General features: G+C 44.7%; 1 protein-coding gene across 1 annotated transcript in view; it reads right to left on the minus strand.

Moving 5' to 3' along the window:
- LOC147425534 (putative serine carboxypeptidase-like 23) overlaps positions 1-16,178 on the minus strand; it is an 82,569-nt gene extending 66,391 nt beyond the window's left edge. Inside the window, exons 1-4 of the mRNA XM_086499736.1 lie at positions 15,855-16,178; positions 15,427-15,534; positions 15,071-15,166; positions 14,900-14,992 (exon numbers count right to left, since the gene is read on the minus strand). Coding sequence (XP_086355862.1) covers positions 14,900-14,992; positions 15,071-15,166; positions 15,427-15,534; positions 15,855-16,134 — 577 coding nt within the window. The 5' untranslated portion in view covers positions 16,135-16,178. The remainder of the gene's footprint in view (positions 1-14,899; positions 14,993-15,070; positions 15,167-15,426; positions 15,535-15,854) is intronic.
- Between the last annotated feature and the right edge of the window lie 250 nt (positions 16,179-16,428).

A 16,428-nucleotide genomic window follows, 5' to 3' on the forward strand; every position in this document is an offset into this window, starting at 1 on the left:
TGCGACAAAGTACCTGCGAACAACGACAAGTGCTCTGCAGCGCTCTTGGACTCATCTAGTTGCATGCCATCAAGTTTTCGCATCAAAGGCACTTGGTTGACAGGCGTTGTATTCTCATACATTCCCTTTAACTTCTCCCACACATCAAAAGCACTTGTGAGACCTTTCACATCAACGACTGTCTCATCGGTCATGGCCATTTTAATGTATGTAACAGCCTTCTTGTTCATGCTAACCGATGCTTCATCCGTCATATTCTGTGGCTTTACCTGTTCAAGTGCCCCTTCACAATCCTTAAGAAATAGGATTCCTTGGATCCTGTCTTTCCAAAGATCGAAACCCGTTCCATCGAACCTCCTAATCTCGAAGAGATTCTTCACATCCGAAGAAGATGAGGCCATAGTTGCACGAATAAGAGGGCTAATACGCTGAATTTTTGGGCAAAATGCACAAAAACTGGAGTATAGCCTCACTACAACTCCAAATGGTCACAGGAGCAATTTAGGGCAAAATAGGTCGATTTAGGCATAAAAAACAATTTCTGAAATTTATGCGCAGGAAATTTCAGCAAGCGAATTTGTGCTAAAAAACAACAATTTTAGGTGTTTTTAACCTCACAGAACATACATAAGGCTAATGCACAGCCTTTAGAAGCATGTAAGAGCAAAAGCCCCAATTTGTAGCATCAAATTGTATGAAATTGAGCCACAAATGGTCATACATAGCCAAACTTTATCAAACGTGCGTAGATTGCTTCAATTTGCACTTCCCCCAATGTAGTCACATCATAAAAACACTTGCAAAAACTTGCGTAAATCTGAAATTTGCTGAAAACACTTGTTTTAGGACCTGTTTTCCGGTAATTTCAGTGTTTTCGGGTAGTAGGGACTTAGCAAAAGTGTTCCCACACCTTAATACATCATTTGCAAAACCTGTATTTTGCTGTCATAACCTGTAATTTGCTGGTTTTGACCTAATTTCAGCCTGTTTTAGGTCAATTTGACTTGCCGGGAGCTCTCTAGTGTCCAGGGACGAGTCCTTTGGCGATGAAATTACAAAATCTCGCGTGAAAGTTGACCTCCTTGGCTGAAAATCGACGTTTGTAGGTTTGGGAGAAAACCCTAATTGGGCTCTGCTACCAGTTGATGAGCGTGCGGAGGTGTGTGTAAGTGATAGAGCACGCGAAGATGTGCAGGCCTTGAGGCTGAAGCGGCGGCACTGTGCTGCAAAAGGGAAGCGCTAGCAGAACGAAGAGGGAGAGAGAGAGAGCCCACGTTTTTGGGAAAAACTCAATAAGTGAGTTTTGGGTTTTCCCACTTTTATTATAAGCGACCTTTAAAAAATGTGTCCAGGTGCAATATGAACTTGGACAAAGTATAAAAATGTACAAAAAGGGGTTATTTAGGCCTTTAACCCAACACATCGCAGCAGACATCTCCATCATTTGTCTCACATCTTCGGCTTCACGCGGTTTGTTCAACATCAGGTGCGGAGAGGGGGTGTTAGATTTACACCACTCTGCGGCTTCACAGGTCTAGGGCATACTTGTACGGCTAGTATGTCTCTGGGCTGGCCACCCATAGTCTAGGTTTTACCTGGTCCGGCCGCCCGAGTTTGGGGCCGGCCGCCCACTTTTGTCCGAGTGCCCACATATATTTCCATATATCATTTTTCTGTTGGGTCGTGGGGATCTTTATCAGGCCTTGCCCTACCTCCCCTTGGGCACCTATTTATAGGGCCAGAGGGATACCCTCTTCCATCACATTGATTGTATTGAGGGTCTTGTGCTCATGGTAGTCATGGGGGGATTGATCGCCCCCTCCACCATCTCTTGCATTTGTCTCTCTCTCTCTCTCTCTCTCTCTCTCTCTCTCTCTCTCTCTCTCTCTCTCTCTCTCTCACGCTTTCGCACACGCGCGCTCTCACAAATCGGAGCTCTTAATTTTGTTAGATTTACACCTGTGTTGCTTCACACAGGTCTAGGGCACTTTCTTGTACGGCTAGTGTTTCCGGACTGGCCACCCATAGCATAGGTTGTACCTTGTTCGACTGCCCGAGTTTGGGGCCGATCGCCTACTTGAGTTGGGCGTCCACCTTGGGCACTCATATATATATATATATATATGGAGTCATGTCCGCAGTGTAATAGGGAACGGGCGGAACACAACCCAAATGTTCCGAAACGGCGTTCCGGATGAGTCCCGTACCAAAATGGATACTGGAACGGAACACCGTTCCGGAATGGGGTGTAACCGGATCGATGTTCCGGAACTGGGGGAACGCGGGAAACATGGGGCGGAAGGGGCAAAAGTAGGGTAGATTTGGGGCTGTTTGGGAGACATAGTTGGGGCAATTTGAAGGCAGGTTTGGGTTGTTTAGGAGTTGATTTGGGACTAAGTTGAATGGAGGTAATTCAAGCCTTACTTTAGTCGACCGTTTCGGGCCCGTTCCCGTTCCATCCCCCTTCTCCCCGTTCCGGATCCTCCCGATCGCGTTCCCCGTTCCCGCTCCCGTTCCACGTAACTATGGGCCAGGGCATCTCATTATCATCTAATCATTGTACAGGTCTCTTGTTTTGGTAGTCATGGGGGGCTGATCGCTCTCTCTTCCCCTACAACAGTGTTTTGTGTTGTGTCTACACTCTCTCTCTCTCTCTCTCTCTCTCTCTCTCTCTCTCTCTCTCTCTCTCTCTCTCACGCTTCCACACACGTTGAAACCGGCCTGTTCAATCCAAAAAGGGCGGTAGACTTTACTTTAAACCTTGATTTAGCTTTCACCCATTATTAGTCGTCTATTTTACCTGTACTTTCAAGACACAACAAAGGGGAGAGGGATACAGGCTGCTAGATTGCACCTGTATGAGTAGACAGACACCAGATTGGCCCCTAACTTAGGCGCCCCTTTCGGTATTTCTTTATTGTTCAAAAGAGGGAATAAACGTTGTGGTTCCCTACAAGCTGCCCCGCACAAACTCGGCTGAATTTCCACTGTTCCAGCCTGTTTTCGGCAGCATAACTGTACTAGAACCCTTCACGGTCAGTATTCCCACGCATTGAATGACTTTCCCGACGCATACGGGCACTTTGCAAAACCTGGCGAGAATCTGCAGCACGCTGAATTCTCTGTTTTCAGCCCTGAAAATGCGCCAGATCGCCTGTACAGCGGTCCCCTTGCGTCCCCGAACCTCCTGGGGGTATTAGGGTCCGTTTAGGGCCAAAACCCTAAACCTGCAAAAATACACAGCAGGCTGTAATTCACTGTTTCGGGCTCCGTTTCGCGTGCCGGTCGCATCCCTAGCAAGTCCTCGAGCTCCCGCACCTGTAGGGCTACTTGCCCTTTGAATTGGACGAGATTTCTGGCGTGAAACCTCTCCGAATTCACCTGTACCTGCGGGGGGATTAGCCGCTAGCTAATCCAGTACCTGTGCAAGAGGCTCTTGCCTCGGCAATCGCGCATGAACCCACACAACTGTACATTGGTCAAATGAAGAGCCCACTAGAGGGGCATAACATACTGCCAAAGGGGAGAGAGAGGGCAGTGCGTAGCGTGCAGGGCATCACTCCTGGCACCGCACTGTGCATAAGAGGGAAAGCAAGCACTCCATAGCTCTTAACCTGTGACAGCCACTTGCAAAATGAGCCTCCCAACTATAAATCACGTTTTTGCCTTCTCTATAAGTAGTAAACTGGCCTCAAAGTGCCAAGTGTCACTCATTTGTGCATTTTCCCGCTTTAGACCCTCGGGTCTAAAAATATCTCACCTGCAGCCTCTGTTGACTTGGCCACAGAGTAACAAAATGATCCCCATGTCAAACTGCACGTAATGACGCGAAGACATTTTCAGGTCCCAAAATAGCAGTTCCCTAAATTTTAGGAGATGCTGCCATTATATCTTTCTAGGTCATCCGACCCTCTTTGTACACTGTGGCCACATCCAAAACTGAAATGTAGCCTCTGTAGCAAAGGATTCCACTTTGGCTAGTCAATGACCCCACTTGGCTAACCATAGTCCTTGTCCAACCTTAGTGCTCTCTTGCCCTCAGGCCCGGACTCCCTCTGGACAGTTCCACACTAGCTATGCAATGCAGGGCAGTTAGATTTCCCGAGGGGTGTTTCCAAAAAGTGAAAGTAAATAGATAATAAGAAAGAAATCAACAAAAAGGATAGATAGTAGTCACACGCTGGTGACATACCCCCCTCTTGAAATCTCAAACGTCCTCGTTTGCATCTATGTCGTCCATGCTTACTGTCAACACTGATGTATTCAACACCTGTCGACACATATACGACACATACATGCTCATTGTCAACCCTGGTGTATTCAACACCTCGTCGACTCATGTATTGCTTGCGTGTGAACCCTGTCCCAATGACATAGTGGTAGCTTCGCACTCTGCCATTGCTTTGAGTCACGAACTTTCCAATGACAAAATGGTAGCTGCACATTTTGCCACTGTCTTATAGTACACGTTGGATCCCGTAACACTTCTGAGCATACCCAAACCGACAGTTTAAGAATGCAGTTACACATGTACTCTTTAATAGAAGCAATCACTGTATCCTTGACAGACTGACAAGAAATACTCACTTCTATAGCACTAACCAAACTTTTGGACATTCCATAAGAGCAATTGCCAAACTGACAATCTGTACAGCTCTAACATTCATGTAACAGGTATTTGATTTGAGCTCACTTTAAATACCATGTACATCATTTGTTTCAAAAGCCATTGTCACACTGACAATCCATTTAGCTTTGAAACTCAAGGGGTCAAGGTAGGTTGCAAATCGAAGGCTTCCAGGTAAAGTGATAACACAGTTGGTGACTCTGCAAGTTCACCTTCTTCCATCCACTTAGCATCCATTGGTGGATAGTTTCTGAACTTTACCAAGTAACGCCTGGCAACCTTGCCTTTCACTTTCCTTTCTTTGTGTGCCAAAATCTGTTCAGGGACCAAGATCTCGTCAAGTTCCTCGACTTCCGGCTGATCTTCAGCTGGTATATCTTCTGGCACATCACCCACATAGGGTCTGAGAAGACTCACATGAAACGCATTGTGAATCTTCCAACTGTCAGGCAATTTCAGCCTATATGCAACATCACTGATTATGCCGCATACTTGAAAAGGCCCATAGTAACGCATGCTGAGCTTTGGAAACAGTCTTTCCTTGCCCTTCATCTTCTTTAACCTTGCCTTTTCAAACCGTAGAAGCACCCAATCACCAAGTGAATATACCACTTCACGACGGTGACGATCAGCTGCTTTCTTTTGCTTTGCCCGAGTCCTTTCTAAGGCCACTTTGACCTTCTTGTACATTTCATCCATGTCTTGAACATACTTATCTGCTTCAAATATCTTGTCCTTTGTATGCAGTATGGGAGGAACTTTCTTGCCACCTTCAACTATTTCAAAAGGTGCCTTGCCAGTTGATGAATGCACTGTATTATTGTATGCATACTCCACCAATGGCAAATACTGCTCCCACTTTCCTTTATGCTCTGACACATAGGACTTCAGCAGATCTAGGACAGTAGAATTTGCCTCTTCTGACTGCCCATCTGTTTGAGGATGAAATGACGAAGAGAATTTGAGCGTGGTACCCATATTCTCAAACAAGCCTCTCCAGAACAAACTAGTCATGCGTGGATCACGGTCGCTAATAATCGACTGTGGCATGCCATGATACTTGAAAATATTGCTCATAAACAAGCGTGCCATCTGATCTGGCTTTATCTTCTTCCTGACAGGAATAAAATGAGCCTGTTTGCTGAATCTGCAAATAATGGTCCAAATACCATCATTTCCTGTCTGCGTTCTTGGAAGATCAAAGATAAAATCCATAGCAATACTTTCCCATGGTTTATCTGGAATAGGTAGTGGTTGCAATAACCCTGGTGCCTTTTGCCTGTCAAACTTGACCTTTTGGCATATTAGGCATTTTCGCACAAAGGCATCCACATCCCTTCTCAATGTAGGCCAATAGAAGAATGTCTCAACCGCTTTAACTGTAGCATCAATACCACGATGCCCTGCATACGGTGGGACATGACTCTCTTCCATAACTTTGCGTCGCAATGGCTTTGTGACACACAATCTGCCATGCATCATCATGAACCCGTCTTTAAGAAGATAGTGTTCATGATGTTGTCCATCCATTAGTTGCTCGAAGACCCTTGCAAAATCTTCATCATTTGCATACTGTTCTCTCATATCATCAAGTTCATGATGATAAGGAATCGACACAGCTGAAATTTGTGGCTTCCTTGACAAGGCATCAGCCACAACGTTCTTCTTGCCTTCCACATGCACAATCTGAAAATGGAACATGGACAAGATATTTGCCCATCGCATATGCTTTTCAGATAACTTTGTCTGTGTCAAGAAGTATCGCAAGGTCTGATGGTCCGTTTGGACAACGAAATCTGCACCTAGCAGGTAGTGTTTCCAACTTAAGAGCGCATGAATCACAGCCAGTAATTCTTTCTCATAGACCTGCATGGTCATCTCTGGCCCTTGCAAAATTCTGCTCTCATAGGCTACTACCCTGCCATCTTGCATTAGCACAGCACCAATGCTACTACCGCAGGCATCACACTGGACCACAAATGACTTCCTAAGATCTGGCAACACAATGACTGGATCCGAAGTCATCTTTTCCTTTAAGAGATTAAAAGCTGAAATCTCTTTCTGTGTCCATCTGAAGGTGACTGCCTTCTTTTGAAGAGCATGTAAAGGTGAAGCAATCTCAGCGAAATTTCGAATAAACCTTCTGTAATAGGAGCATAGTCCCAAAAAGCTTCGGACATCATGCACCGTCTTCAAATTTGGCCATGACTTGATCGCTTCGACTTTTGCAGGATCCATTCTGACACCATCCTTTGAGACAATGTGTCCCAGAAAGTGAATCTCTTCCAGAAAAAACTCACTTTTCTTTGCATTGATGAGCAACCTATGACTGCGTAGCTCTTTGAACACAATGGCCAAGTGATGCCTATGCTCCTCTTCATTCTTTGAGTAGACTATCATGTCATCAAAGAATGTACCAACAAACTGCTGGTGTGGACGGAAAATTCTGTCCATCATCCTATTGAACGTAGCAGGAGCATTTGTGAGACCAAAGGGCATCACTAAAAATTCGTAAAGGCCAAACGTTGTTCTAAAAGCAGTCTTGTGCACATCCTCTGATCTAATGCGGATCTGATGATACCCACTCTTTAGATCTATCCTGCTAAACATAGCTGCTCCTTCTAATTTGTCCATAATATCATCAATTCTAGGTATAGGGAACCTATTCTTGATGGTATTCTTGTTCAGTGCACGGTAGTCGATGCACATACGCCATGAGCCATCTTTTTTCTGCACCAACAATACTGGAGAACAGAATGGAGATGAACTGGGCTGAATCAGCCCTTTTTCTAACAGCTCCTGTACTTGGCCCATTATCTCTTTCTGCTGAGCCGCACTAACCCTGTACGGAGGCTTATTTGGTGGGCTACAGCCTGGCACCAAATCTATCGCATGGTCCTCGGGTCTCTCTGGCGGTAATTGAGACGGTAATGAATCGGAAAAACAGTCACTATACTGTTGTAAAAACATTGACCTTTCTTTATCTAGCACAGATAAATTTGATTCATCACAATCTGACACTTCACGTGCAAAAACCAAGTACGCAGAAAGATGCTTTTTCATTACAGAAGTAATAGCAGAAGCTGATACAGTAGGAATAGACTCCCCTTTAAGCTTTACATCCAGAATGTGAGTCTTTCCCCTGCTCTGTACAGTGATCTTTTTGTTGTAGGCATCCATGATTCCCTGTACACGAAATAACCAAGGAATACCTAACAACACATCACATCCGTCCAGTGGCATGATGTAAAATTCTTCAGCATCTACATAGGGCTGGATATGTAGACGCAACTTTCCGATGATGGGTGTCACAGCCTCTGTATGGCCAGGACATGCCAAACCTGCCTCTGCTGTATACCCCATCTCTTCAGGTCTGATTCCCAACTTTGAAGCCAATTCTGGGGAAATGAAGTTGGCTTTGGCACCTGGATCAAAGAAGATAAGCACTGTTTGATCCCTAACCTTTCCCCATGCTCTGCAAAGCTCACTTGCATCTGAATTTGGCTTGTCGCCCACCATATCTGGCACTAGACCAGCCATGGGCTTCTTTCCTTTCTTGTCTTCCTTGTCTTCAGAATCAGCTGGCCTTTTCTTTGTAGGACAGTTGTAAGCAATGTGGCCAGGCTGCTCACATATAAAGCATTTGTTCTCTGTCCTCAGGACCTTCTTTTGCTCTTCTGACTTGCGAGGAAAACGTCTTTTCCATTTCTTTGCTGGTCCTTTTTCTGATTCAGCCGTAGCTTTGTCTTTCCCTGTGTTGGCCGACTCCTGAGTCCCTTTAGGAGCCTCATTGGGAACGTGCTTCTTGGCTGAATTTTTCTTGCCTGATCCTGCCTTGACGCCAGTGTTAAATTCACAATCTTCTCCCTTGAGCAAACCATTGCCAGTGTTTGCTACCTCGATGAGCTGCGTCAAAGTAGTGACTTTTGTCTTCGTACAGTACTTTCTCAATCCTTTAGGTAGGCCACAACAGTATTTTTCAATCTGTTCTGTCAATGGCACAAACCTATAGGAAGTTACTGGAAGTAGAGCTTTCCAAAACTTCCGATTGTAATCATCCAGATTTCTGCAAGTGGCAGCATTAAGCTGGTGCCATTCTGTCATGACATCTGCTTCGAAATCATCAGATAACCATGCTGCTGCAAAAATCTGCTTGAAGTAAATCCATGTGGACGGAGCTTGCCCTTGAAGCAATAAAGTTGTCCACCATTGTCCCGCATTCCCTGTCAAGAAAGTGGCTGCCTTGCGGACCTTTGAAGCCTCTGTAAAGTTTCCCCCTGCATAGGCCTTGTCAAACTGCTGGAGGAATGAAAGAGCCTTCTTCCTGTCATCAAACCCTGTAAAGGTCGTGAATGACACTCCTTTGCCACCTTCTTTGTACGGAGTTGGCCTCTCCAGCGGCGTTAAATTGTCATATGGAAGTGACTGAAACATGGGAACACTATTAGGGTTCATTTGTGTTCCTTGGCCGCTATTAACTTGACCTGGAAATGCCATATTTGGCTGCTGATTTGTAATTCCAGCCATACCAAAATTTGCTTGTGGCATCCCAAATTGTCCCTGAGTGCTTTGAAACCCTGGTTGCATACCCATGACACTGTACATGGGGTTAGGCATCATCGTTTGAGCACCCGCAAACACTGTTCCTGGCGTATAAAACTGATTTCCAGGTGCATGACCAGCCATGCTCTGAAATACCGATCCACCTCCAAAATAGCCAGGGTGTACTGAAGGTGGTGGGAAGACTTGTTGCATAGCCTGTAGGTTGCTTCCCTGCCCATTAGAACCAGCTATAGGCTGCTGAAAGGTGGCGGGCTGAATTGGTACAGCTTGAAAAACTGGCATCTCAGCCACCTGTTCTTGCACCTTAGGCATACGTTGTGGAGACTGCATGTTCTCCGTCAAGTGTACAGGTGTTTCCATTGACTGTGCGGTATGAATCACCTGTGCTCGAGCCTTAACAGGCTTTTGAATATGATCCAGTGACCCAACTTGCTGAGACGGAACCGGAGGTTGCAGAAAGGCTAAAAACCTCGGATTCTGCATTACTTGTGTGAACATAGCCACAGCAGTAGCCAACTGGGTCCTGAATATATCATCATCAGTCTGTGGTGGTCTTGAGGACTCACCCACTTCATGTGTCTGTTGACCCTGTGAAGAGGAAACCTCTTCAGTCACATCATCTGGTCTGTCAGCCATAATTACAATTCCCTGTGTCTCGTCTATGATCCCCTGTGTCTTCAAGCCCAAAACTGACCAAGGCTCACTTCTATGGGAAAAAGTGATTTAATCCCGTCGATGGAACCATGAAACCGGCCTGTTCAATCCAAAAAGGGCGGTAGACTTTACTTTAAACCTTGATTTAGCTTTCACCCATTATTAGTCGTCTATTTTACCTGTACTTTCAAGACACAACAAAGGGGAGAGGGATACAGGCTGCTAGATTGCACCTGTATGAGTAGACAGACACCAGATTGGCCCCTAACTTAGGCGCCCCTTTCGGTATTTCTTTATTGTTCAAAAGAGGGAATAAACGTTGTGGTTCCCTACAAGCTGCCCCGCACAAACTCGGCTGAATTTCCACTGTTCCAGCCTGTTTTCGGCAGCATAACTGTACTAGAACCCTTCACGGTCAGTATTCCCACGCATTGAATGACTTTCCCGACGCATACGGGCACTTTGCAAAACCTGGCGAGAATCTGCAGCACGCTGAATTCTCTGTTTTCAGCCCTGAAAATGCGCCAGATCGCCTGTACAGCGGTCCCCTTGCGTCCCCGAACCTCCTGGGGGTATTAGGGTCCGTTTAGGGCCAAAACCCTAAACCTGCAAAAATACACAGCAGGCTGTAATTCACTGTTTCGGGCTCCGTTTCGCGTGCCGGTCGCATCCCTAGCAAGTCCTCGAGCTCCCGCACCTGTAGGGCTACTTGCCCTTTGAATTGGACGAGATTTCTGGCGTGAAACCTCTCCGAATTCACCTGTACCTGCGGGGGGATTAGCCGCTAGCTAATCCAGTACCTGTGCAAGAGGCTCTTGCCTCGGCAATCGCGCATGAACCCACACAACTGTACATTGGTCAAATGAAGAGCCCACTAGAGGGGCATAACATACTGCCAAAGGGGAGAGAGAGGGCAGTGCGTAGCGTGCAGGGCATCACTCCTGGCACCGCACTGTGCATAAGAGGGAAAGCAAGCACTCCATAGCTCTTAACCTGTGACAGCCACTTGCAAAATGAGCCTCCCAACTATAAATCACGTTTTTGCCTTCTCTATAAGTAGTAAACTGGCCTCAAAGTGCCAAGTGTCACTCATTTGTGCATTTTCCCGCTTTAGACCCTCGGGTCTAAAAATATCTCACCTGCAGCCTCTGTTGACTTGGCCACAGAGTAACAAAATGATCCCCATGTCAAACTGCACGTAATGACGCGAAGACATTTTCAGGTCCCAAAATAGCAGTTCCCTAAATTTTAGGAGATGCTGCCATTATATCTTTCTAGGTCATCCGACCCTCTTTGTACACTGTGGCCACATCCAAAACTGAAATGTAGCCTCTGTAGCAAAGGATTCCACTTTGGCTAGTCAATGACCCCACTTGGCTAACCATAGTCCTTGTCCAACCTTAGTGCTCTCTTGCCCTCAGGCCCGGACTCCCTCTGGACAGTTCCACACTAGCTATGCAATGCAGGGCAGTTAGATTTCCCGAGGGGTGTTTCCAAAAAGTGAAAGTAAATAGATAATAAGAAAGAAATCAACAAAAAGGATAGATAGTAGTCACACGCTGGTGACACACGTGCACTCTCACAGATTTCCTAAGTCTTTCGCTTCCCAGAAGAATCTCATCCAATAAGGAGTCTCATTCTAGATCAGAACTCTTGATTTCTTGGGTCGTTGGCTTCCCAAAAAAATCTCATCCGATAAAGACTCACATTTTAGATCAGAACTCTTGATTTCTTGGGTTGTTGGCTTCCCAAGAAAATCTCATCCAATAAGGAGTCTCATTCCAAATCGGAACTCTTGATATCCTGGGTTGTTGACTTCCCAGAAATATCTCATGCAATAAGGAATACTCAGTGGTTGGCACATCACAATGCAACACAAATGCTCACGTATGCATGTTACAAGACACAACGAACAGCGCCGCTGAGTACTCCCCCGAGACAAACGATCTGCAGTATGAAGCTATTTGATGACTACCTCGTCACTTCCCCCGCAAATAACCTAAAAAGGTCCAGGCCATGAGTTTAGAGGACTGGTACAACCAAACACTCCCCAAACCGTAGCCTGCATCGCTTGGAGGTTCAAGCATACAACCAAACGCTCCCCAGACATCCCGTTCCTCGTGGTTCGGAGGTTTTCCAGCATACAACAAAACGCTCTGCCATTAATTGGTATCACGCATGGCAAGAGGCACAGTTGACCGTGCACCTAGAGGAAGCCGAAGAAGGTGCGCCCCTTTCCTTCAATTGGGCCGACTTCCAAGACAAGCTCAAGACACAGCGTATGCCTCAGTACCTGGCGCGGTTGAAAGAAGATTGGCTCAATCTCAAGCAAAATGGTATGCCAATTATGTCTTTCTCTAATCGTGTTTTGTAGCTCGGCACCCAATTACGCAAATTGGATGATGAGCGCAAAGAGGCATTCCTTTTCGGGTTGGACGAATATATCAAGTTTGATGTAGAAGTCTTCGACCCCGTGGATCTCAACAAGATGCTAGCGATTGCTCTCGCACAGGAGATGAAGCACAACAAAGGAAAGCCTAAGGAGAACAAGTCTTCTCACAGTACCTCTCAGAACCCACAGAACGGTAAGAACGATAACTCTTCTAGCCAATCTTCCTCTAATCCTTCGGAAAAGAACTCTCACAATGAATCTAAGGGTAAAGCTAATGCACATGCTAAACCTAAGCTCACCCTAGATGAAAAAACCGCACAAGAAATTGTAGGAGGATACATAACGTGAGAAGAACAAGTCATTTATTCTAAGGAAGGTCGTTATCAATGCCACGTCAAGGGTCATATAAAGAGCATATGTGTCCCAAGTTTCTCACGATCCTCTCATTGATGAGTCTCTCATGCAGTGTTATGGTCATGTGAATGGTCAACAGATGGTGGTCTTGTTTGATTCTGGTAGTATGCATGATGTGATTGGTGACTCTCTTGTCGAAAGAGCCCGCTTGGAGGTTAGCAAGACATCTCCTCTCGAGGTGTCGGGCTTCGCTCCCGATATGGACTCTCTCATTACACGAGAGTGCCTTGATGTGTTACTCACTGTTCAACAAGCGTCCTTCCGCAGAAAATTTGTAGTTTCTCCTCTTTCAGGATGTGATATGATTCTAGGCATTCTTTGGTTTCGTGAGCATAACCCTCTCATTGATTGGGCAGACAATACTCTCACTCTAAATGCCAAAAGTGACTCTCCTGTCATCATTCGTGGTGAGGAAGTTGTTCATTCTTTACCTCTCATTTCTAATGTGCAGGCGAAGCTTGAAAAGAAACAGGAGAGGAGACTCTCTCAGTCTTTTCTTCTCCAAAGCATGACGCACATGTTTTACATGATACAAATGTGATTATTCACAAGGATGATGATTTTCATGATAAAGATGTGATTGTTCACAAAGATAATGGTTTAGATGATGATTTTTCTCGTGAAGCTAACCTCATTGCAGATACGATCAATCATGCAGAATCGATCTTGGCTCTTGAGTCGAGGTCCACAGAACCCACTCAGGAAGTATTGTGTGTTCGGATTAGTCAGCACGCATTGTTCGAGTGTTTCATTCGTGACGGTTTCTTGTATTTTCGTCACTGTCTTTATGTGTTCCCTTTTCATAGGCATGCCACATTTGTACGATGCACATGATTCACTCATGGATGAGCATGGATGCGGATTTCTTGGAGTAACCCAGGCGTCTTATGTCGATTGTACTTTACCTATTGGCAAACCAAACATTCCGTGACATATTGATCAATGTCTGCTTTAAGGCTTGGCCAAAAGAAACACCTTTCCAATGCTAAAGTCGTGAGGTGAATTCCCCGATGACCCGCATAAGGTCTTTCATGATTTTCTTCCTCAATGGCACTGCCACACTAATTGCTTGGTGGTGATAGAGGTAACCATTCCGAATGGAATAGGGATATTCATTCTCTCCGTTCTATAACTTGCTCCAATTGATACAGAGAGGACATGGTAGAGTCCCTTTTAGGAGTTGGAAAGAAATTGGCCTTTTACAAAATACATTTTCTTGATACTAGGGAGGATGGATTTATCCTATGGCTGAGATACAAACTCGCACACCTCGCAAGGGCTTCTATGTGCGATAGGCCAAATGCGCACTTCCTCACATCAGCTGGAGATAAAGACAGGGAGATACACTTTGATATCTCCGGAGCAGCGGGTATGACTATGTGACTTAGAGCCAGAGACAGAGGAACATATGCCGATGCCCACCCCTGGCTTATGAATATTATTCATCTCAAGTTTTCTGGTTATTTTATTGAGATACCATTTTGTGACACCCACTGAATTATATTAACACCTGCCAAACACCTTATGCAAGCCGTTTATGCAAAGAGGTTTCTAGGCTGACAAAGCTCAACCTAACGGACTCGTCTAGACATGCAGGTCATGAGTATAGACTCACAAATTTTCTGGTACTAAATCCCCTATGCTCTATAGACAAACTTTTGCTCTGAAGAGGAGCCCCCGTGGCACATAGAGCCATGTGCTTGTGACATCTCAAGCATGCTCACATGTGAGGTTTGATTAAGTTTGCCAGAAGGGGCATAGTGACATTCAGAAGGCTTTTGTGAACATTATCATAGCGTCGTTCTCGAATTTCTATTTCCTGTACTCCTGGTTGTTTGCTTATTGCTTGGCTCGTCTCCTGGTTGGTATTGTAGGTTCATTCCTACCATGGTCAATTTTATGGGCTAGCTCATCTATAGGGATGATTACCAGTTTGCAATAGAGTGACAATGACTGCATTTTTGAGCTCCTGTCAAGGAGATAGAAGGTTTATATGTAATGACAATGTAATTTTGATGATTTTTAATTTGTAAATGAAATAAACTTTTTAGGATCCCATTTCCTATATTGTGGTTTGCGGATATGTGAAGTGTGTGAAACTATTTGCAAAGATACGGTGATCAAAAGAAAAACAAAAGCCAAGGGTTTTTCTCTCATTGTCTTGTTTGAGCACTATGTTTACAATTATGGATGCGAATATTTCATGTTCTTAATTCACCCATTCATTTTATCAAGCCTCGAGTAAATACCTGCATAGCTTTCCCCAGTGATGTAGAATTCCCGACCATTGTATTGAGGGAATCGTTCCATCCACTTCAGCAAGAACATGAAGGAATCTGCCGCTGTATGTGCAGAGCATGAAAAGTTAGCAGTGGAAAGTTCAAATCCCAATGGGTTCTATGAACATGAGATCAACTTGCCAGTCCGAGAGTCGCCGGCTGTCATGTAGTCACTTGAAGTGTTGGAATAAGAATATCCCACTCCAGCAGGTGATTCCAAGAACAGCATGTTGGCTTCTGCTTTCATAAAGAAACCTCAAAATATTGAACGCTGAATTTATGATGGAAAGATATTGAATTTAAAGAAGTTATCAGCAGAGTCTATGCTATTCAAAAACTATTGCAAAGTTCAAACTTTCAAAGAAAGTTTACTACATTGTTCTTGCCAGTATCAAACTCGAGAGTAACATGAAGATATACCCTTTTAAGCACATGAAGATGGAGTGTGATTTTTAGTTTGTTTCATTTTGTGTCTAGTGAGAATGCAAAAAATGCACCTTTATTCCATGGATGTGGGTTTGCATATAAGCCGCTTCCATTCGGATGGATTTTGAAAGGCCCCAATTCTTCCATTGCTCCATAGCCCATCGAGGAGCATCCTGGACCTGGAAGTTGTAGAGTTGCTATTTTAGATGATACTATGGGCTATGCATGATCGAATGCTGTATTCCACATCAATACCTTGGGGTGTTTTTAAAATGCAATTTTCTGAAAGATCAAACACAGTTTCTTTCTCATGCTTTGGTGCATGAAAGTCATGTTTACATCAAAGCAATGCATGCCGACCAGTTATATACTACCAGGCGTGCTTCTTTGCCTATCAGTATAATTTTCTACATGGATAAGCTAATTATGCATATGCGAATCAGGCAAGATCAGAAGTGGATGAGATTGCCATCATAAGCTTAGCTGGGCTGAATCTTACCTCCGTTAAGCCAGAGGACAAGAGGTCGGTTTGCAGCTTCCGAAATAGCTTCCACCAGCCAGTAGAAAAGGGCCCTCCCCGCCGACTCATTCACAGTAACGTGGCCTGCATATTGACTCAATGAGAGAGTATTTGCAGGTTGCCCTGGAAGCTCAATAATCCGATCATCTTCCTGTGCTTTGGTATAATTATGACTTGTGTTGTCCTCATTGATGCATTGGGCTGTACATGCATGAAGTGCGAATATTAAAAGGACTGCAGATAAGTTGCACCACTGCATTTTTTGCTATATTTGAAAGAGAAGTCCAAAACCAGAGTTTGTAAAGGTCGATTAACTATGAGCTTAGAATGCAGCCTTTTGCTTATGTTTGGGCTTGATCAGTTACGAGCTTAGAATGCACCATTCTGCTTAGGATTTCCTAATGCTATTATGAATGTGTCAGGGGAGGTGCTTTTCAATGCTACTACTTTCAAGAGCACTCCAAACCACAGCACCATAAAATTGTGAGTGTTGTGGCATGGATGGTGTATGCACACACATATATATATATATATATATATATATATATATATA

This window comes from Adiantum capillus-veneris, chromosome 25 (assembly GCF_014529385.1).
Source record: "Adiantum capillus-veneris isolate H3 chromosome 25, ASM1452938v2, whole genome shotgun sequence".
NCBI lineage: Eukaryota > Viridiplantae > Streptophyta > Polypodiopsida > Polypodiales > Pteridaceae > Adiantum > Adiantum capillus-veneris.